General features: G+C 36.5%; 1 protein-coding gene across 1 annotated transcript in view; it reads left to right on the forward strand.

Moving 5' to 3' along the window:
• The window catches only part of USH2A (usherin), a 1,033,591-nt gene that overhangs the window by 478,609 nt on the left and 531,861 nt on the right, over window positions 1–23,121 (forward strand). The window contains exons 33-34 of the mRNA XM_069066041.1: window positions 12,581–12,740; window positions 14,972–15,143. Coding sequence (XP_068922142.1) covers window positions 12,581–12,740; window positions 14,972–15,143 — 332 coding nt within the window. The remainder of the gene's footprint in view (window positions 1–12,580; window positions 12,741–14,971; window positions 15,144–23,121) is intronic.

Raw genomic sequence — 23,121 nt, forward strand, 5'->3', positions numbered from 1 at the left:
ATTTGTATTAACAAGCACTCTATTATGCCCAGGATGACCTGCTAGCACAGGTTCTTTGATCTGCTTTTCTAAAGGAAAGACAACTTTTAAAGGGGTCAACAATCTTACTTTAATTACATGTAACTAGAAAATACAAGCAGAGAAATTAGCACAGAGATTCATCAGATAGGGCTCTTACCATCTGAACAAAGTAATACAACCACCTACGTATACCACCCAACCAGAAAAGCACAAACTTCTCAGTAGTTGAGGGGGATCTTAACACATAGCTACTCAGACTCATGTCCAGGGAATCAAAAGATCCTTCTCATAAGCAAACCCTCAAAGTAAAATACCAACCTCCCAGTATATATAGTTTTCAACTAATAGGCTCAGAGCCAGAAGGTATGAAAATCCTTGTGACAGTGCCAAATTAGCTCAGTACCAAAAGGTATGAAAGCCTTCCTACAAGCAAGCTTCCTCTAAGCAAGCTTCTCCCTAAGCAAGTTCATCCCCCAATGGGCTCTATGTAACTCAGGATGTATCACAGTTGTAGTTGAAATACCTGTGTACCTTTAGACCTGGGAACATGGGCCTATTAATGGAAAGGGAAGATCATCATATTCCATTAACATTACAGTATTCTAGACAATAATCTTAAGACTATAAATTGAAGAGAACATGCTTGTTAACCTTGGTAGAAGTTCCCAATACCAGGTCAATCATAGGTCCAGTTAATATTTATATACAGAACTACAAAGACCACCTTAGATTTTAATTTTAATTTTCTTCGACTTCCTCTACCATGCCTGGGGCATGAATATCAACCTTTTTGGGGGGTATAGATCTCTTTGACAGTCTGGTTAAAATGGACTCCTCAAAATAGTGTTTTCAAATGCATAAAATAAAATACATAGAATCACGTACAAAACTAATTGTGTTGAAATACAGTTACAGACACAGAGATAGTTCATGTGAACCCCAAGTTAAGAACTCTTGGCCTAGTATGTTCATAGTGAACAGTCAATCAATGTTGTTGAATGACATATATTTATATAATTTGAAAGGGGCATTTTTAGTAGAAAGATAGGAATGGGATTTTTGCAGAACTGAATTAGCTAGAAAAATTTCAACTCTCCACTTTGTTTAGCATGTGGGACAAATCTAAAGACAAAAAGGGTTTTGCCCAGAGTATACCTATCTCTTTAAAAGCACGTGTGAAAATTGACAGCCAGCTAGCTCCCTCCTCCCTATTTATAGGACTCTTCTTGCCCAGAGGCAAGCAGACAAAGAAGCAAAAAAAGTGCAGCTTCTGGCTTATATTTGTGAACCTCGCCAAGAAAAACAATCCTCAGCTCAGTAGACTGTAATTTATTACAAATAGGTTATTAGAAATGATCAGGAAACCAGACTGGAGGATAACCGTCTGAGAATGATGTCAGCCCAAGGAGCCTTTGCATCAGAGCCTTTTGTTCTGTGTAACCTGCCTAAGAGTAAAGGGAGAAATGAAGGAGCCTATCCCTCATTATCACAACCTACTGCAGTGGCATCTTCCTTAGTGTTTCCTTCATGTCTGAGTTATCCTTAGTCTGTCTCAACTAGGCTCCATTGCTCATATATCCTTCCCTTAGCCCCTTGCCTGTGGAATGTCCTAGGATCTCTCCCTCCCTCCACCCCTTATCCTTCTTCCTGGCCTTCTACCTGTCTCTTGTATAATTAAATCACCAAAAAGAGGAAGGAAAGGGGGATATTTTGTAACCATATAAAAATAGTAGATAAACTACTTAATAGTTGGTGTTTTCTCAAAATTTTCACCATTAATGAATTTTTGTTGTTTCAGAGTTAAAGGGTCTGTCATTTCTTTGTTTTGTTTTTGGAGGAGGGAAGGCAGGGCAATTGGGGTTAAGTGAACCATTGTTTCTTTAAATAACAATAATGAAGTACAAGTGCTTCTATTTATAAGGTTGAAAATTCTGAATAATCCTTTTAACACTATAAAAAGAAGCCACAAAAAATAAAAAAGTACACACCTTGTATTTTGTAAAGATTTTCCCTTCCTTCCTCCTTCCTTTAGATCATCTTTCCCTTCCCTTCCCTGCCTTCTCTTCCCTTCCCTTAATTCCTCCCTTTTCTTGTCTTCCCTTTCCCTTTCCTATTCCTTTCCCTTTTCTGCTTTCCCTTCCTTTCCATCAAAAACACCAAGTTTCTGTCTACCGTGTCCACAGAGCTGTAGGAGGTGCTTTCCTAGGTGGACAAGTTGAACTTCTCCCAGTTCTTGAGGACAATATTGTCTGATGGGAGGAAGATTAAATATGGGAATGCTTAGAAAGAGAGTATATAAAATGCAAATTAATGGAATACACACTATATACCCTTGTGCTAAGTTTATGCAGTATAATGTAATAATATGGGCCACTTTGAATGTTTCATTGATATGTTACAGACTGGAGTTTAGAAGAAGGGAAAGAAATGGGCTTCTGAAGAGGGAGAACAAAGGATTACTATAAGCAAGGAGAATGAGATATTTTTGTTTGTTTAGTAAAGCAGTTTGTAACAAGCACCAAGACACTATCTGGATCAACTGCTCCAGACCTACGTCTTGTAGTAAGTTGACTGAAGATTCGGGGTTAGATTTTGGTGGTGGTCAATTCTCACAAAGCAGGAGGAGGAGCAGGTTACAAGTTAAGGTATCAAGGAGGAGTAAAAAAGTAATGAAATTCAGACTGGATGAAGCTTTCTTTTTCATTAACATGATGGTCAGGACTCTGATTTTCCTGGAGTAGAAAAGCTGAGCCAGCAACTTGTAGCAAGGACTGCTCAATGGCAAAGAATAAGGCAGCCTTACACCCCATGCTAACTCTGGCATACCTCATTGCTCTTCGGGGATCTGTGGAGTACACCACCCCCCAAGGTCTGATACCTAATATGGGTTGTTACTGAGGCAAAACCTTAGCAATGGTTCTAAACTTGGAATACCAGATGACAGAAAGGGACACAGGAACCACCTGGGCTGGCCCAAAATGGTTTTTACATTTGTGCATGTCAGGATTTCAGATGAATTTAGGGGAAAAAAACCTGTCACTTAATAAATAGTAAGTGGTGTTATGATACATTAAATTATCTAAGAGGCAAGAACAGCTTTTTAATTTTCTAATGGCGGGATTAAATAAGATGATAGATGATAAAAATTGTTCAGTTTACACCAAGAGTAAAAAGAAAATCATCTGCTGCTTATTGGTTCATTTTGTAAATTGAGATCAATGGAATTCTCCCAACAACAGCATGAAATCAATCGTAAAATAGCATATAATTCATGAATGGTATTGTAAATTATAGTTTGTGTGACAGTAATCGGTGAGGTTTCCATGCACTGGGATGCATTTCCTTGTAACTAACACATCTCTAGATAATGCTTGTAGATCCATTTCTGATGCATCTTGGAGCAATCTGTTTTTCATGTCCACAATTCCCTACATTTGATCTTATGCAAATGATGCAATCAAGCAAATGGAAAACAAGATGTCGGTGCTAGGGGCTCCGACAAACCAAGGCCTGGTTTCTCCTCTTGTACCATTCCTACCACTCAGATTCGTGTACTTACCTACAATTATTAGAATCATTACATTTCCCTTGAAAGATGTATTCACATTCATATAGAAATATTATCAAATCACTTATAATAAGCCAAGAGTACACAAATTTTATTTTATTCCTCCTTGGCTTTTAAGTTGTTGATTTTCTTTTTAACATTACAGTCCCCAGTAAATTTCTATTGTTCTCTTCTATCACACTTTCCCCTCCCTCTTTGTTAGCAAGTTCTCTTATCAACTGGATTTTATCACCTTTCCCATTATTGTTTCTATTCATTACTTTCATACCCACTGCAGCTTGTCCCCTCCACTCCCAATCTGCTAAATCTTGCTCTCTTTTCCTCTGAATTCACCTGCTTTCATCACTGATTCCCCTTATCATGTTTCACAACTGACTTCTTAGTCTACCCACCTGTGTTGAATCCTATATTCTTAGCATCCTTCCACTTCATAGTCTGGGCTCTATTTTCCTGTTGCCATATCCCACTACTCAAAGGCACAAGTGAAATTTCATTTTCTGGTGGAAACATATTTAGAATCAGTATTGAGGGGCATACTACAACTGTACAATGACTCAGAAGTAAAACAAAAAAAAAATGATTTTTTGAACAAACTTTCTACTTACTAGTGTTCTTACCTATAGGCTTAAAATAAAAACCCCAATGTGATATTCTAGGTTGTTTTGGTTTATGTTTGTTAAATTATCTGTAACTTAACATTACTAGAAAAAAAAACCAAATGTTTGAAGAGAACCTACTATGTGCTATGTGATGAGAATATGAAGAACTATCTGTCCTTTGCAGATCATCCGTGGTCTCTGATTTGAAGTTTAGCTCTTAAATGAAAAACAAATAAAGAAACAAGCAAGATATCCATTTGATATGAAGAGTTGTCATTTGCCACCAGGAAATGAAGGTGTGACTGTGTGAGAAAGGACCAATGTGGAGTTCAAAGTCTAGAACTCTTATCTCCTCTGCCTCCATTTTGTTGTTGCTAAATCATTTTTCAGTTGTCTTTGACTTTCCATGACCCCATTTGAGGTTTTCTTGGCAAATGGTTTACCCTTTCCTTCTCTAGCTCATTTTACAGATAAGGAAACTGAGGCAAACTGGATTATGTGACTTGCCCAGGGTCACGTAGTCAGTTAAGTCTGAGGTCAGATTTAAATTCATGAAGATGTCCTCTCTCCACTGTGCCACCTAGCTGCTTCTAAATTTTCAAATCTTTTAAGAGAATTATAAATATGTTGTCATCATTACTCTTCTCTTTAATATTATGTCTCCTCCCATCGGTTTGCAAGACCATAAGAGCAAGAACTGTCAGTATTTCATTTTATCCTCAGTGCTTAACAAAGAAAATAAATAGAATAGGCTTTTTATTAAATTTGCTTGAAAGGTGACCCAGTGAATAGAGTTACTGATCTGGAAGTCAGGAAAACCTGCATTCAAATCTAGCCTCTGACACTTGCTAGTTGTGACCCTGGGCAAGTCACTCTGTTTGCCTCAGTTCCCTCATCTATAAAATGGGGATAATAAAAACACCTGCCTCCCAGGGCTATTGTAGAGATCAAAGGAGATAATAATTGTAAAGCGCTTAGCTTAGTGTTTGGAGTATAGTAAGTGCTTTATAAATGTTAGCTATTAATATCACTAAAAAGTGCTTGAAAGCACTTTTGATAGTGATTTGAGGGCCAGATAGGGCACTAAGCATCTGAGAAGGCACAAAGGGCACCATTTGTGTGTTTGCAATGTAGAGAAGTGGCAACGGCAGAAGTAGGAGACCAGGGGTGTTCAATACATGCTTTCCCTCTCCACAGTATTTTCCTCCAGCCAACAACATGGGTAGGGCCAGCAACCTTCCTCACTTACAGTCTTCTTTAAATAATAGTTTTTCTTCTTAGAAGCATTTGAATCCACTGTCCCCTAGGCCTCTTTGATGTAAGATGCTCTGTTTTTAGCATTTGGGGCTACATGGTGCCTGCATGCAAATGAAGACACCATTGTTCTGCCTGCTTCATGCCCACATAGTACATCTGTTGCTGTCACTTCCCAGCAGTTTCTGGCTATGCCACATTGCTTCCTATTGGATTTTGGAGTGCCCTTGCAATATTTCCTTTCTCCACCTTCCTTGAAGGTATCCCTCTTTATCTTTGTATACTGGAAAGAATAGTTACATTTGTGGGGTTTCTTAAAATGCACCACGATTCTTTTCTGTGATAACTCCCTTTAGTTTCATTGCATTTGTTGTAAAAATATTTTTTTGTTATTCTTCTGCTCCTGGTAAGCTATATGTTTAACCAATTAATCTTATTTTACATTAAAATCAAAGCATTTTTTTCTTATTTTACCTTTGTTATCAGTTTAATGCAAAATCTATTTGCCTGAATTAGGTTGCATTCCATTAATGTTTTTATATGTGAAATTGTAATGGTTCAAGGTTAATGGGATTTAAGAGTATTTGTACTTAAATTGTGGATACATTATTTCAGAAATATTTTGGGACATGAAAATATGTGTTAGTACTGAAGTATAAATGACGTTTGTGTCTCTGGTGCCATTTTTCACAGCTTAAATTAAATGCCTTTAATAAGATACTTGAATATAAAAATATATATTTATTGACCTAAAATTTTAAGCAAAGCTCAATTCAGCATTTAGAAAATTTATAAACTTCTCTTGCCTTCAGAAATTGCTTGTGGTAAACTTTGTTGCATAGGCAAGAAGTGTGAGATTTGATTTTGTTACACAATTTACTTAAGGATAAGATTTAAATTTCTTGAGGAAAATTTGGCTAGAATTAAATCCTATAGCAGAGCATCTTATTAGTCAAGGTTATTTTTTTTTCTTTTCCCTCCATCATCCTCTCATTTGCCTTCTTCCTTTCCTTTCTTCTCTTTTATTTGATCCTTCTTCCTCTCCCTTTTTCCATTCCCCTAATTTCTACTGTCCCCCCACCTGCATTCTCCACCATGCAATTTAGACTAATTTATAGTCTAAGAATTGCCCAGGGCCCTGAGAAGCTCAGAGAAACCTAGGTGCTATCAATTATCCACATTTTATAGATGAGGCAACTAAGCCTTATGGTAAGTGACTTGTCCAGGGTCATACAAGCAGTACGTATCTGGGATAGGATTAGAATCCAGGTTATCCTGACTCCAAGTCCAGTACTCTATTCATTGCACTGCCTAGCTGTCTGGTGGATACATAAATTCTTTTGTATGCCAAGGAATTTACATTTATAAACATTTCAAATTATCAAATGTATTCAGTACAGTTTCTTTTTGTTCAGGCAATTTAACCCAGGGTTAAAAGCACTAAGTCAAATAACTCAAGAGTTATAGGTGACATTCGGATTTCAACATATTAAGTAGTCTTCTTTAGGCATAGTGCCTTAAAGTCTGGCTGTGAGACTGGCTTTTAATATACAAGGCAGTTCTCCAAGATACTAAAACAGAAAAGGGGAGTTTGGTTATCTGGGAGACTAGAAATCACAGATAAAATTTCTCTCCTAATCCTTTTATGGGTAATACTTGAGTAAGGGAAGACCTTTCCAGCTTGTCAAAGAATCCACTTCTAAGGCGAGTCTCCCATCTTAAAGTTCTTGGATAGTTAGGATCAGCTTTTCATGCTACTGTGGTTCAGGCTGGAGTGGAGGAGGTGGGGAAGTGGAGAGACAGAGACTTTTCTTCTTCCACATGTTTTACCAATATGCCACTATTCTATCAAATTCCATTATTTGTTTTTCTTGTCGAAAAATTTGTACCACCATTGCAGTCTTCAGCTTATATCAAGATGAATTATATCCAAGTCATTTTTTTTCTTCATGGTTATAGTAGATATAGAGATATATAAATATAGAGAGATATAGTTATATATACCTATGTATAATGTTGACTAGAATATATCAATACTATATATATATTAATAAAATATATTATATACCACATTGTATATCAAGTTACATTATACATAGCTGTAATGCCAATCAAAGGCAACTTCCCAAGGTTCAAAATACCAGCATAGCTGCTCTCCATTTTATTCAGTGACAAATTAAGAACAGAGAAAATCAAAATATAGCATAATTCAAAATACAGCATTCACCAAGTGTAATTCAATAATTTCCAAGTACTACTCCACCCCTTGACATTACATTCATTTAGTCAATCACAAAGTCCTTCTTCTCAAATGGAGATTAGTTTCCAATCATAAACAAAGTACATTCATTTGTCCAGTCACAGAGCACAAGAGTCAAAAGTTTCCCACCCCTGGATCACAACTGAAAAGGCCATCTACCCCAGAGTTACAACAAGCTTAAGCACAGCATTTAATACCCAAAGAGAGGTCTTTTCTTCATCTTGACCCAAGGCAAGTTCTCAGCAATCTTTGTTTCTGGGGAGACAAAGCTTAGTAAGGCCACAAGATACATTGCCAATTTCCTCATTAATTCATTCTCTGTATGCAGACAGGACTCCTGAAAATATTAGCAAAACCCTCTTCCAGGATTTCTGTAAACATATAACAAGAAAATCCTTCTTCAGGGCTTCTGAACCAACAGCAAGGTTCCAGGACCTCTTCAACAACAGCAATGGCCTTCACTAGTGGGCACAATTCACTCTCTGTCTGCAGAACAGTCTCAGGACCCCTGAACCAACAGCAAGGTTCCAGGACCTCTGCAACAACAGAACTGTCCTTCCACCAGTGGACGAATTTGGCAAAACAACATTAAAACAGACAGACAAAGTACCAGCATAACAGCCATGTCTCCTCAGTCCTTGGCAGCTCTGGGTGGCAGCTCTCAAAAGTCCTGGGCAGTTCGAACTGGCCCTCAACAATCCTCTCCATCTCTCTGCCTCCACGATGCTGCTTCCAAAAAAATTCTTCTGCCTCTCTCTCTCTCTCTCTGCTTGTGCCTCTCTAAATTCATGTCACCAGCTCCTCCCAGTTCAGCCCTCTCTTTTCACATCAACAAGTCCATCCCACAAGTGGGATTCACAAGCTCTGGGTTTTAACACTCAACCAAGCCAATACAGGGGATCTTTAAATTCCATTACTATTACAATAGCTTTTATAGTTAATATATTATATTATAAATAGCAGTATAATGTATTATGCACATATACATATATATGTGGATAATTAAATTCTACCTACTGAAAGTGGTCCAATAGTTATATTGATATAGATATAGATAGATGAACAGATAGAGTTATATAGAAATATATAATATTTCTATATATATATATTAAAGCAATCGGGGTTAAGTAACTTGCTCAAGGTTACATGGCCAGTTATTTTTGTGTGGGTGCCAAGTATCTGAGGCCGGAACCAATCCCAGGTCTCCTGACGCTGGGGCCAGCACTCTTACTCACTGCGCCACTTGGCCGCCCCTAAGCAACTGGGGTTAAGTAACTTGCTCAAGGTTACATGGCCAGTTATTTTGTGTGAGTGTTAAGTATCTGAGGCTGGAACCAATCCCAGGTCTCCAAACTTTGGGGCTAGCGCTCTTACTCACTGTGCCACCTGGGCGCCCCCTAAAATAGGTATATTTTATATATCAGTGTTTTCTCATCTGTAAAATGAGCTGCAGAAAAAAATAGCAATGCTCTCCAGTATCTTTGCCAAGAAAACCCAAGTTGGCACAAAAAGAGTTAGACATGACTGAAAATGACTGAACAATAGCCTGATATATTAATGTATTATACTATATGTAGTTTTTTCTATATATCTATCATCACCATTTCTACTTTTTTGCCACTTACTTTCAGTTGGTAGAGTTTAATTATTCACTAATCTGTGGGAGTCAGATGGCATGATGGGCTTACTTAGAAAGACCTATGTTTGAGTCTTGCCTCAGACTTTAGTAAGTTTTTGACCCTGGGTAAGCCACTCGGCTTCTCAGTCTCAAGTTTCTTCCTCTCTAAAATGGGTATAATAATAGCACTTCATAGATATATGAAGATGAAATGAAATCATATATGTAAAATGCATTGCAAACTTTAAAGTGCTATCTTATTATCATTTGTCAAAAAAGACTAAGCTCTGGGAAATACCACAAAACCTTTGCAGTTAGTTCTCTGTTTCTCAGAGGTTGATCACTCTGTCACACTGCTTTCATTCTCTTTGCCTGAGTGCAGTTAATTGGTGTGGATTTACTCAATCAGAAATGGCTTTTAAGTCTTTGCTTACTGGAATAGTGGAAGGCCAGTATTTTCCACCTTGTAATAGCTATTTCGCTGACCCTTTGTAATATGACCTTGGCATAATAGAAGCTGCTTCTCCCCACCCCAACCGCATGATCCAACAGATGTACTTGGATCATGTATACAATGTTTCTCTTTTTTCACAGACATTTAATAAAAGAAAGAAATTATATAAAATAGAACATTTTCCTTGCTGCTGTGTACTTCTAGCTTGCCCTAGACTTAGACTGACCCCAACCAGGAGTTCTAGCAAAGATGAATTAAGTTGGTTTAGCCCTAAGATGGTACAATGGATAGAGTGCTGGGTCTGGAGTCAGAAGGACACGAGTTCAAATTTGGTCCCAGTCATTTACTAGTTGTATGACCTGGACAAATTACTTTGCTTATCTCTGTTTCCTCGTCTATAAAATGAGCTCAAGAAGAAAATGGCAAACCACTCCAGTATCTTTGCCAAGAATCACTGCCTCCACCCCCACCACCCTCCAAAAAGGAGTCATGAAGAATCTGACAGGACTCAAAAAGACTAAACAACAACATGTCTCATCAGAGCTACTGCTCCTGGGAACAAGCCAAAGCCAAGGGAAATAGAATAACTAATAGCAGGTTAAGGTTTGTAAAACACATTACCTATGTAATCTCATTTGGTCCTCAAAACAAGCCTGTGAATTGGGTGCTATTATCATGCCTAATTTCATAGAAATGGAACCTGGAAGACATTAAGTGACTTGCCCAGAAGTCATCAACCAGAAAGTATCTGAGACAGAATTTGAATCCACATCCTCTTGGAGTCTGGAGTAAAATGCACTTGTGCAATCTAGCTGCTGGCACTTACACAGTACTATTCAATTTATAACTCCCTGAGCAACAGAGGCTTTAAAAATACTCAAGATCCTCTATTTCTATTTTAACTATATTGCAGGTGAGAAATACATATAATTTTGTGGTTTACAAAGGATTTTGTACATGTTGTCTCATCTGACTTCCATAAACACCTCTGTACGTGGGTAATATCAACATCTTTTGCATGTGAAGTAGGTTTAGCAAAATTAATTGATTTCTCTGTGATCAGAATTTACAAATGTTGAAAGCAGGATTTGAACACAAGTCCCCCTCCACCACAATTCCAAGATGTCACTCTTTTTTTTTCCTTTTTAAATTCACTTACTTTTAGTTCACAACATTAAGTTCCACCAGTTTTTGAGTTCCAAATTTTCTCCCGCCTGCCTCACCCCGTATGGTGGCATGCACTCCAATATAGGTTCTACATATACCTTCACATTAAACATTAGTTAGGTTGTAAAGAAGATTTATAACCAATGGAATGCACAATGAGAAAGAAGAAACAAAGCAAAATGAAAAAGACAGCAAGTAGTTTGCTTCAATCTACATTCAGACTTCGTAATTCTTTCTCTGGATATGATAGCCTTTTTCTTTGTGAGTTTTGGAGTTGTCTCATAACCCTGCATTGCTGAGAAGAACCCAGTCTATCAAAATTCATCATCATAGATACAATGTGTCTGCAATTGCGCAGAATGTTCTCCTGGTTCTGCTCCTCTCACTCAGCATCAGTTTATATAAGTCTCTCCAGGTTATTATGAAGTCTATCTGCTCCTTATTTCCTACAACGCAATAGTATTCTATTACATTCATGTACCACAACTTGTTTAGCCATTCCCCAATTGAAGGTCATCCCCTTGATTTCCAATTCTTTGTTACCACAAAAAGAGTTGCTATAAATATTTTTATACATAGAGGTCCTCTTCCCACTTCTATGATCTCTTTGGGACACAGCCCTAGAAGTGGCATTGCTGGGTCAAAGGACATGCACATTTTTATAGCCTTTTGGCCATAGTTCCAAATTGCTCTCCAGAATGATTGAATCAGCTCACAACTCCACCAACAATGCACTAGTGTTTCAATTTCCCCACATCTTCTCCAGCATTGATCATTTTCCTATTTTGTCAAGTTAGTCAATCCATTAGTCAATCAAGACCAGTGAGATGCAGCACCCAACAGCTGTTTTGATTTGCATTTCTCCAATCAGTAATGATTTAGAACATTTTCCACATGATTATGCATATCTTTAATTTCTTCCTCTGAAAACTCCCTGTTCATATCCCCTAACCATTTGTCAATTGGGGAATGACTTGCATTCCCATAAATTTGACTCAGTTCTCTATATATTTCAGAAATGAGGCCTTTATCAGAAACAATGATTGTAAAAATTCTTTCCCATTTTTCTTCTTCCTTCCTAATCTTGGTTACATTGGCTTTGTTTGTATAAATTTTTTAAAATTTAATATAATTGAAATCATGCATTTTGCATTTTGTAATGCTCTCTATCTCTTGTTTGGTCATAAATTCTTCCCTTCTCCATAAATCTGACAGGAAACCATTCCTTTCTCTCCCAGATTGCTTATATTATCCATGAACCCCAAGATGTCACTCTTACCCCAGCACAATAAACTATTTCTCCACCCCACTCCCAACTTCATCAGCTTTTTGGGGACAGAGCATTTTGCCTCATAACTTTGATGAACACAGAATTGATTTAACTATTTAGAATAGCAGTCATGCCCATCAAGAAACCAATCAAGTTTGTAAGATAAGGCAGTCAAACCAATAGTTTGTCTTACTTAACTATCCATGGAACAGCTACAAGGTAGTCAAGAAAAACCAACCTCTGCATTTTATGATGATTTGAAATTCACTCTACAAGTATCAAGTACTCAGAAGTTGTGTTCCTAGAAGCTGAGAAGCCTGAATAAAAACTACCATGTTCAATAAACTCTGGTTTCATTTTTTTCCCTAGATTTAGCAGTGTTTACGCCACATCAGTTTCTGCTCACTGCATGCACGCTTGTTGGCTGTACAAACAGTTCCCAGGTCACCTTGTTTACAGCACAGCTGCCACCAGATAACATTGATGCCCCCATCTTGACCGTGTTGGATTCTAGAACTATCTATGTACAGTAAGTAGAAATGTTCTGTTTCTTGACAATCGACACATACCAGTTTATGCATGAATCCTAGTGAGTTCAATCAGGGAAAGGGTTTGTGACATAAAATTAAATTTATTGTGATTAAATGCATAGAAGTGATTAGTTTAGTGGTTCTGTGAACCTTTGATTATCACTTGCCAACTTAATTTCCATTTTTGTCTTTATGCAATCAGGCTAAACTACATATGTGCACAGCCTCTGTGCAAACTTCAATAAAAGAAAAACTTGCAGGTTTTGTGACTAGTTTCTCTTTCTTGTCTTAGTTGCTTTTTTTCAATGTTTTGAATGTCTGTAGCACAATTAATGTTGTAATAAAAATAGGAAGTATTATCTTATCTTTCCATTATGCCTAAAATAAAAATCAAAGATTTCCATGGAATCATAAAATCTTTGAACTTCTCACTGGCATATGCAATACTGTAAAGTTGTAAAAGAGGTGCTGATTAGTGCTTAGAAGAGTGAGTTATTTCATCTGGGAGTTCTCTATACCAATGAAATCACAGGTGCAGGTCCTGATACCTGTTCATAGAATCTCAGCATTAGCAGGGATCACAGATATCTTTCAACCTACCAAAATAGGGGATCATCTCTGCAGCATCAACAAGTTGTCATAAAGCCTTATTTTGCATATACCAATAACACTGTGAATGCTTCCATTGGCTTTTTGTTTTCCAATTATAATCTATTTAAGTTTATCTGCCTGGCTTTCAGGGCCTTACATAATCTAGATCTACCTCCTCTAATCAGATTTTATTCCTCATTATTCTCACTTTTTTTTTCAACATATAGTCTCTCAGGGGTGGCTAGGTGGCACAGTGAATAGAGCACCAGCCCTGAAATCAGGAGGACCTGAGTTCAAATTTGGTCTCAGACCTTTAACACAAAAGCTAGTCGTGTGACCTTGGGCAAGTCACTTAATCCCAAATTGCCCTTCAAAAAGCAAAAAAAAAAACCATATAGTCTCTCTAGGGCCAGTTTTCTCATTGTCTCAGCTGTCATATACATCCCTACCTTTATTCTTGGTGTTATTCTCACCTGGAATGATTTCTTCCTCTTCCGTCTGCCCATTAAATCCTACCCAACCTTCAGAGTCCACCTCAAGTCCCACTCCTTCCTAGCCTTTCCTGACTATTCTAGCCCACACTGATTTCCCCTTTTCTCTGATCCCCCAAAACATTTTGAACATACATACATACACACACACATATATACATATACATATATAGGATAATTTAATATTTAATTTTATATGATCTTGAACTGTTAGTTACAGTAATCATTTCACATGTGTTCTTAGCCTTATCTCTTCAGCTAGATGAAGAGCTCCTTAAGATTGGAAACCATGTCTTATACGTTTGTATCTTCAACATCACAAAACATTGTTCTGGTATCTAATAATCAGCGAATCAATAAATGTTATAAGTGCCCACTATCTGCCAGACACTGTGCTAAGTGATAGGGATTTAAAAAGAGGCAAAAAAAATAGTTCCTGCCTTCAAGGAGATTACAGTCTAATGGGAGAGATAAATATATACAAAGCAAGCTACCTACAAGATAAATAGGGAATAATTAACCAAGGGAAGGCACTAGAATTAAGAGGAGATGGGGAAGACTTCTGTAGAAGGTGGGCTTTTAGTTGGGAATTAAAGAAAACCATAGAGGTCAATAGTCCTCGTAGAGGAGGGAAAGTATTCCTGCATAGGGATTCATTTTTTAAAAATTGCTGATTAAGTGTTTCTGGTTTTTCAATTGTTTTGTATCACTTGATATAGTTACACATTTCCGTGTGCTTTTTAAAATCTTCCCATGATGGTACATGCCTATAGTGCCTGCTAATGGGTTGGCTGAGCCTGGTGGATCTCTTGAATTTGGAAGGTCTGTCTTGTAGAAGGTGCTAAAGTCAATCCAGTTCCATCATCAATATGGTGAGAGCCTGGGAATAGGGGACCACCAGGCAATCTAAGGAGAGGCAATCTAGCCCATGTCTGAAATGGAGCAGCTCTAAGTTTCTGTGTTTATCAGCAATGAGATCCTCTCTGTGGCATGCTGAAGCATTTCCAGCTTCTATGATCTAGGGATACCCAGTCTGAAACAAATAACCCCCTAAAACCAAAACACACAAGCAACAACAGCAAAACCTTCCCATTTCATTGATAAAGTTAATGGTTAGTGACAGTAATGTTGCATTTCTCTTTATCCAGGTGGAAACAGCCAGAGAAATTAAATGGAATTCTGGAGCGTTATATATTATATGTGGCAGATCATGAGCAGAATGTTACTGTTTGGAATGTTATCTATAACAGTACAGAACTTTTCCAGGATCATACCATACGACACCTCTTCCCTGGTACCAGATACCTGATAAAACTGGCTGTAAGTTTCCTGATTTCTACTTTTCTTCCTTTATTCTAATCTAAAAGGTAACAATAGTATTACAATTCACATTTTAAAGTCATTTCCTACCCTAAATATGAATGTTGTTGATCCATTTCACATATATTCATTTCCTGTTATGCCAAATAGCAAAATAATAATCTGAATCAGTAGGTTTTTCCAAATCTAATTTGGGATTATCAGGAATTATTTCACTTTTCTTATTTGTAGAATGCCGTAATTGTGGACAGCATTTTCCAAAATGACTGGATTAATAAGGTCATTTCCCTGTGGAGCCTGTGTTCATCTAAAAAACAATTCAGAGTATGAAAATTTAGATCTTATTTTTTTAAATGAAGGTTTAAATGAGCCCCAAATATTTTAGATTATTTTTATAGTATAGCTCCCATTACATTTCTATCTCAATAGAACAGTCACTTCTTTCAGAAAACCACAGCAACTAATAAATGTTTAGTGCTTTAAAACACACACACACACACACACACACACACACACACACACACGATTTTTAAAAATGCAAAATAGCAGGTTTTTAAAGAAGGTCTTTTAAAAGACCTTGATATCTTTGTGGAATTTCAGGGTAGTGTTTCCTTTTTTTTTAATATGAAATATAGTACTTTTTAAGTTTAATAACACATCTGAAAATAACTGAATATAAATATGAGATTGTCCCTATTTGTTTTAAACACGCTCTTCATTTTATAGCAATACCTATATAAGGATATTTGCTTTGATAAATGCCATAGAAAATATTCTGTTCTTGATTATGAATAAATTTACATTTATGTAGACACTGTGTATGCATTCATTTTACTTAACATGCTCTTGAATGCTCTAAATATTATACCACAAGAAAATAAACTATATTCAACTATTGTTAACTGTCTGACTTGAAATCCCCAAACAAGGGCATTCACAGACATCATTGGAAAACCTGGATTTAAGTTATTCACTGTGCCTAGGTATTAAAACACAACTTGGGAAATGAAAATACTAAAGGCCTCTTTGATTGTTTAGTGCTTCCCTACCTGGAGAGTGAAAAGTGAATTAACTAGACCTTTAAGAGCTAATACAGAAATCTACACAATTTGCAATACAATATTAATTTTGGTATACAGTAAAGCCTCAATTAGCTGGTAACCAACTGAGCAGAATTAAACAGAAATTTCTCAGCACTCTATTTTCATTAGGAAGAGAGAATGGACAACAAAAGAAGCTGATATGATAGTTATTTGGAAAAAAGCAAATTTCAGAGTGTATCCTCAGGGGTCAATGTAGAGTCAGAGCAATCTTCTTTACCCTCTATGTCTATAAAACCATATGATAAAAGACAGCATGATTTAGTGGAAGGACATGGCTGAAAGTTAAGAAATCAATGTACTAATGATGACTTTGATTATACTGCTTGATTGACTCTGTTTTATTTTTCTGAAAAATTAGAACATTGGTCTACATCATCTTTTAGGTTTCTTTCTACTTTAAAACTCTCTGATATTCAGAATGATGACTTTGAATAGCACAGTGAATAATAAAAAAAAATCAGCTGTCATATATTCATATGCTAATTGCTGTGAAGGGCATAATAGATTTAAATAATAATAATTGAGATTTTTATAATGTTTTACAGTTTCAAAAATGCCTTAAATATATTATCTCATTTCACTCTAACAACAACCCATAAGGTAGGAACTGTAGGTATTATTAACCCATTTTGCAGATGAGCAAATAGAGGATTTTAGAAGTAGCATGGTTTAGTCACTGTACTAACGAAAATATATTATAAAACTCAGAAATGGGGCGGCCAGGTAGCACAGAGAGTAAGAGCACTGGCTCCAGTGTTGAGAAGACCTGGAGATCGAATCCTGGGCTCAGACACTTAGCACCCACCCAGAAACACCTGGCCGTGTAACCTTGAGCAAGTTACATAACCCCAATTGCTTAGGGGCAGCCAGGTGGCTCAGTGAGTAAGAGCACCGGCTCCAGTGTCGGGATGACCTGGATGAAATCCGGGCTCAGATACTCAGCACCACACCAAGAAATAATAACTGGCCGTGTAACCTTGAGCAAGTTACTTAACCCCAATTGCTTTAAAAAAAAATAAAATTCAGAAATATTTTCATCAACTCAGAATCTTAGAGTGAGTAGGGAACTTGAACATCTTCTAATCCAGTCACTTACTATATGAGTCAGGAATCTTCTCTCTATCACCCCCTCTTTAGTTGACTTCTTTAGCTGACTTCTCTAGAATCTTATGACAAGGGATTCTTCTTCTGACTTCTAAGGACTTTTAAAAGCCATTTTCCCCCTAAAATGCTGACTATTCATAGTTTTGCTCTCTTTTTCTCAGATAATTGCTAAAATATGGGAATCCCTTTGTCTTATGATTCTAAATGATTTTACCCTGGCAACCATTTCCTATTTATTGGTCAGAACTAATTGCAGGGGGCAGCTTGGTGGTGCAGTGGATAGAGCACCGGCCTTGAAGTTAGGAGGACCTGAGTTCATATATGGCCTCAGACACTTAACACAAAACTAGCCATGTGACCTTGGAGAAGTCACTTAACACCAATTGCCCTGCCTTCCCCCTCCAAAACAAAAACAAACAAAAAAAGAACTAAGTGCAGAATTATTGTTCCCTTCATTGTTGCTTTTTACCTTTTAATGAATGAAATTATTATCAAGGTGAATCAAAACATGGGCTAGGTTATAGCATCAATGAATCTCAGAGTTAGAATGGATCTCATACCTGAACAAGAATCTGCTTTACTTTGGCCCCGACAAAAAATCGGCTAGAATTTGCCTAATGATTAATAATTAAGAAGGTCCACTACCCCCCCAGGGAAACCTGCACTAGTTTTTTGATAACTCTAAACATTAGGTAGTTTTTCCTAATATCATACTTCCATATATACACACATACACATATACATACATACAGACACACATGTGTATGCATATTTATGTGTGTATATATACATATGTATATATGCATATACACACACATGTAACATCTTTGTAATTTATACTAGTTTTTCCTTGCTCTGCCTTTTGAGGTATGGTAAAACAAGTCTATTCCCTCTTTCTCAATACTTGAAGATAATTGCCATGTTCTTTCCTTTCCCCACCACATCCCAGCACTAAGAAAATTCTAATGATTCTTTTATCTTCTAAACTATTGTTTCCCTTTTTTTTTTTTTTAACAATCATTATCTGGCATGGATCAGGGACTTTTATACATCCCAATTGCTGTCTGGATACTATCTAGTTTATCAATATCTTCCTCAAAATGCAGCACCCAGACCTGAACACTATGCTTTTAATGTAGTTTGATCACAACAGAGTATTTGGGATTATCACCTCCCTCATTATTTACTTTGTTGTTCTCTGAACATAATCTGAGATTCACATATAACACTGTTTTTGATTCATATTGAGTTTGTAGTCCTCTGAGTTTTCCAGATTAAAAAAAAATGCTTTCTGCAAATGGTTTTTCTCCCCAGTTTGTACTTGTAAAGATAATTTTTTCAACCCAAATTAAAAGCTTTGCATTTGTCCTTATGATGTTACAATCTATTACCTTGCCTTTAGTTGTGAACATGGGGTCAAATTTTGGTTCCTGATTGTGTCATAGTGTGTGTTATATAGATTTTCTAGCTCTGTTTGATCAGTAAATTTGACAAATATTCCATCCATACATTTGTTGAAATTATTGATAAAAATTCAGAAGGCAAAGCACACATCATGGAATACTCCAGGATTGATTGATAGATTGATTGATTAATGGATTGATTCTGGTCATTCAACTAGTTTCCAATCCACCAAACTATGATTTTCTCATGCATCTCTATATTTTCTACAAAAGTAACATAAGAGACAGTTAAATGCTTTGATATGTCTTAACTAAAATACAGCTACATTTCTCTGATCTATCAGTGTTGTAAGTCTCTCAAAAAGGAAATAAGGTTCATCTGGTGGGACCTGTTCTTGATGAAGTAATGGGAGGATGGGAAGGGAATAAACATTTATATAGTGCCTATTGTCTTCCAGGCACTGTGCTAAGTGTTTTTTGCAAGTATTATCTCATTTGAGACTTATAACCACCCTGCGAGGGAGATATTACCATTTCTACTTTACAGTTAAGGAAACTGAGAAAAATAGCACCAAAGTGACATACCTAGGTACACATAGTTCATAAGTATCTTAGGCAAGATAGGAACTCAGGTCTTCTCAATTGCAGGCCCAGCACTCTATTCACTATGAATTTATAGTGGCACTTTGAAATTGCTGCTTACATTTTTTTAGATATTTCCTAAACATTACTTTTTTAAAAATTAATTTTTATGGCCTCATATGTCATCTGAGATAGTAGATATGATTACTTGCTTCTAGTCATTTACCAGTTTCTATGTCTTCATCTAAGTTATTAATAACAATTATAGCTGTTGAGAAGAACAGGACCAAGGAAAGATCCCTATGGAACTCCACTAGTGACATCTTCCCTGATTGACATTAATCTCTCAATCACCAATATTCTAGTCTACTCATTCAACCACTTTCAAATCTACATATCTTTAAATTTCTTTACATTTTTTTCATGAGATATCATGTAAGATTTTGTTCAGTACATATTGAAAGAAAAAAGCTTTTCAGATAAATAAGTCATCAGAATATTTGTATCTACAAAAATTCTGGTTGAGAGATTTTACCATATATATGTATGTATGTATCACAAATTCAATCTGTAGACCAATTTGTGGCCTGCTAAAATGAGCAGATTACTAAATTAACTCAATAGGATTATCTTTATCAGTAGGTTCTTAGAACATTAATGACATTTGGGGAAAAATCTCAAAGGCAAACTTGGATGCAAGAAAGTAAACAGAAACGTATTGTGTCACTTTTTTTGGTCCAACATATATACTGGTTTAAAGTGTCAATAGCATTGAATAAAGACATTTATCATCTTAATAATAATAAAATTAGAGAAAAATATGTGCAAACACTTGCATCAACATTCATATGCACATTTCTATTGTGTCACCTTCTACTAGTCTTAATTTTAAAATAATAATAATAGCATTTACATAACACTTTAAGGTTTTTACAATTTTACATATTATTTTATTTGATAGATGTCTCATCCCACCTTAACTATCTTTTTTTTTCTTATTGGTGTAACATAATCTACCTAATTCTGGGTCAGTACTGGCTAGCTCTCCTTTGAGGTTATAAAATAGGACACAGACAAGTCACACAAGGTGAAGAGGGATGTGTGGAATGTGTTGTGTTGCCATCTGGGTCATGGGAGACCATGTTAATTAGTCATGAATCCATTGGAAATATTGAAGTATTTGACAAATTAGGACAGCTTGAAAGTATTTTTCATCATTCGTGATGAATTCAAGATGAACTGCATCCTTAGGTGCTGAAACAATGAATATGATTTCCAAACTTTTGTCCATGTTATTTGAAAGATCATGAAGAATAGAAGAGGTACCATGGGACAGTAGAAAGGCAAATATTACTTCAATTTTCCAAAAATGAAAGAGAAAATAATATCTAAACTCTAGTCAACTGATCTTGACTTTAATGCCTGGGGAAATACTAAATCAAATTAGTAAAGAAATGGTTAGTGAATGTTTTGAAATGTAAATGGGTATCCCAAAGCATCCACATAGCATCACAAAGAACAAGTCCAGTTAGACAAACTGAATCCTTTTTTTTGGGCAGTGTAATTAAATTAGTAGGCCAGGGGAATGTAGATGTAATTACCCATATTTGGAATATTTGGGACACTCAATGAAGTATTTCATGTTTGTGGCAGGGAAGGAGTGAAGTCATAGGAACTGGTTATCATTAAGCAGATGAGCTGGAATTCAGGCAAAGTCCCTTACCCTCCATCTGGAGGGAAGATACTTTTCTGAGAAGGGCTGTTGCCTTCCCTGCAGGACCTCTTCAGACCTGACAGGCTAACTGTGCAGGTTATCTCCACTGGGATTTATTGAATTATCTTTGAAAGGCCAAGGGGCCATGTTGAACGTAGTAAGGTAGTTTGATTTGAAGAATATACTCCAAATATTCCATTCATGCTATTTCAGAATGAATCCTTCAGAGAACATAGTTCTTTTGGAAAAGGTGGAAAGATGTGGATGAGATTTTAGTACAATTATATTAATTCATTAATGTTTAGATGGTCACATTCCATCAACAAACACTGTCTAATGCCTCCTAAATGACAGGCACTGTGCTATGGTGAAACTTTGGGAAGTGGGAACATCAGTAAGTGACTCCCAAAGTAAATGTCATTAAAATTGAACTTGAAAGGAACCAGAGATTGCAAGAGGTAGGCTGTGGAGGGAGAATATTCTAGGTATTGGAGAGATAGCATAGAGGAAGAAGATTAAATGTTGTGTATATAAAACATAAAGTAGACCAACATGACTATAGTGTTGAATGTGTAAGAGGGGAGTAATGTATGATTAGCCTGGAGACATTAGCCAGAATAAGATTCTGGCTTTCCATGTCAGAGGAGTTTATATTTTAAGAAAAATGGGGAGCTATTGAGACTTTTGGAGCAGAAGAAAGATGTAGTATGATTTAAGGATAAATATATTTAGAAGCTGCATAGAAGATGAGCTGTATGGAGGAGATTGAGTACATGAGACCAATAAGAGATCATTGTGATAGTCTAGGTAAAAGATGATTTGAAGGCCAAGGGTAGGGCACTTATAATATAAACAGAGAGATGTCAAAGGGGTAAAATCAATTAGACTTGCCAATTTATTAGCAATCAGGGATGAGTGAAAGTGATAAGTTAAGGATGACTCAAGTTACAAATTTGGGCGACTAGAAGAATGGTGGTATCTTTTATCCAAATATGGAAGTTAGGTATAGCTAGGTATTAAATGAATACAACATGGGCTGTGGAGTCAGGAAGATCTGAGTTTGAATGCTGCTTCATATACTTACAAACCATGATCCTGGACAAGTCCCAAGGGACTCCATTTGCCTCAGTTTCTTCATTTAAGAAATGGGGATGATAACAGTACCTACCTTCTGGAGTTGTTGCAAAATTCAAAAGAGATACTATTGGGTACTGCTTAAAGCCTATTGGGTTTCTTAAAATACCATAAGGGCTGGGAATGACAACAATTTTAGATTATCCATAGTTCCTGACCTCAGAGGTCTTACATTCTGTGATTATATAAAACAAAAGCAATGATAAAATTAGGGATGTTTAGAAGACAATTCCATTTTCTGAGTATTCTTTGTACATGTTATAGTTTCATCTATAAAACCTATTTTTGAATGAATCAATTAAAAACAAAACAAATAAATGGATTTAAGACTCACTTTGTGCCAAGCACTGGGATAAATACTGGGGACACAAATAGGAAAGGAAAGGCAGTTCCTGCCCTTATGGAACTTACATGTTAATAGGGAAAGGCAACATTTATAGGAGGGATCAGAGAAAGCTTTTTCGTCAGGGGAAACCTGGAGGATAGTGAGTGGAATCATAAAGCAGTTGATAGAGATGTTCTTTCTTGAAAGGGTAGGGTTGAATTGATTATTGCTCCCAGAGCAAGATATAGAAAGAAAGCAGAGTCATCAAAGGTTCACCAATAGGAAACCCAGGAATCCAGGACATTCAGTGGAATGCTGTGCTAGAGGAGAGCCTAGAGCACAGGAACCCTGTGGGAAGATGGCCATGTTAAAATTCCTTTTATCCTTAAGATGTTATTTGTTAGGTTACTAGTCCACCTACCTCTAATCACAGATAGATGTAGAAGAAAGCTTACTAACTTCAGGGTTTCTCCAGGTATCTCAGGCTATGTTTTGACCTAACGTTTCTTTTCAAGTCATAGAGCAAAACCTTAGGGCATTTAAAAGTATATTATATTCTGAACAGATTAGTAGTTTGCTTGGGAGTCAGTCAATGGGAATGAGAAAAATAATT

This window comes from Petaurus breviceps, unplaced genomic scaffold, assembly GCF_028583685.1.
Source record: "Petaurus breviceps papuanus isolate PSGF00001 unplaced genomic scaffold, PetGlider_PUasm1.0 90702, whole genome shotgun sequence".
NCBI classification, from domain to species: domain Eukaryota; kingdom Metazoa; phylum Chordata; class Mammalia; order Diprotodontia; family Petauridae; genus Petaurus; species Petaurus breviceps.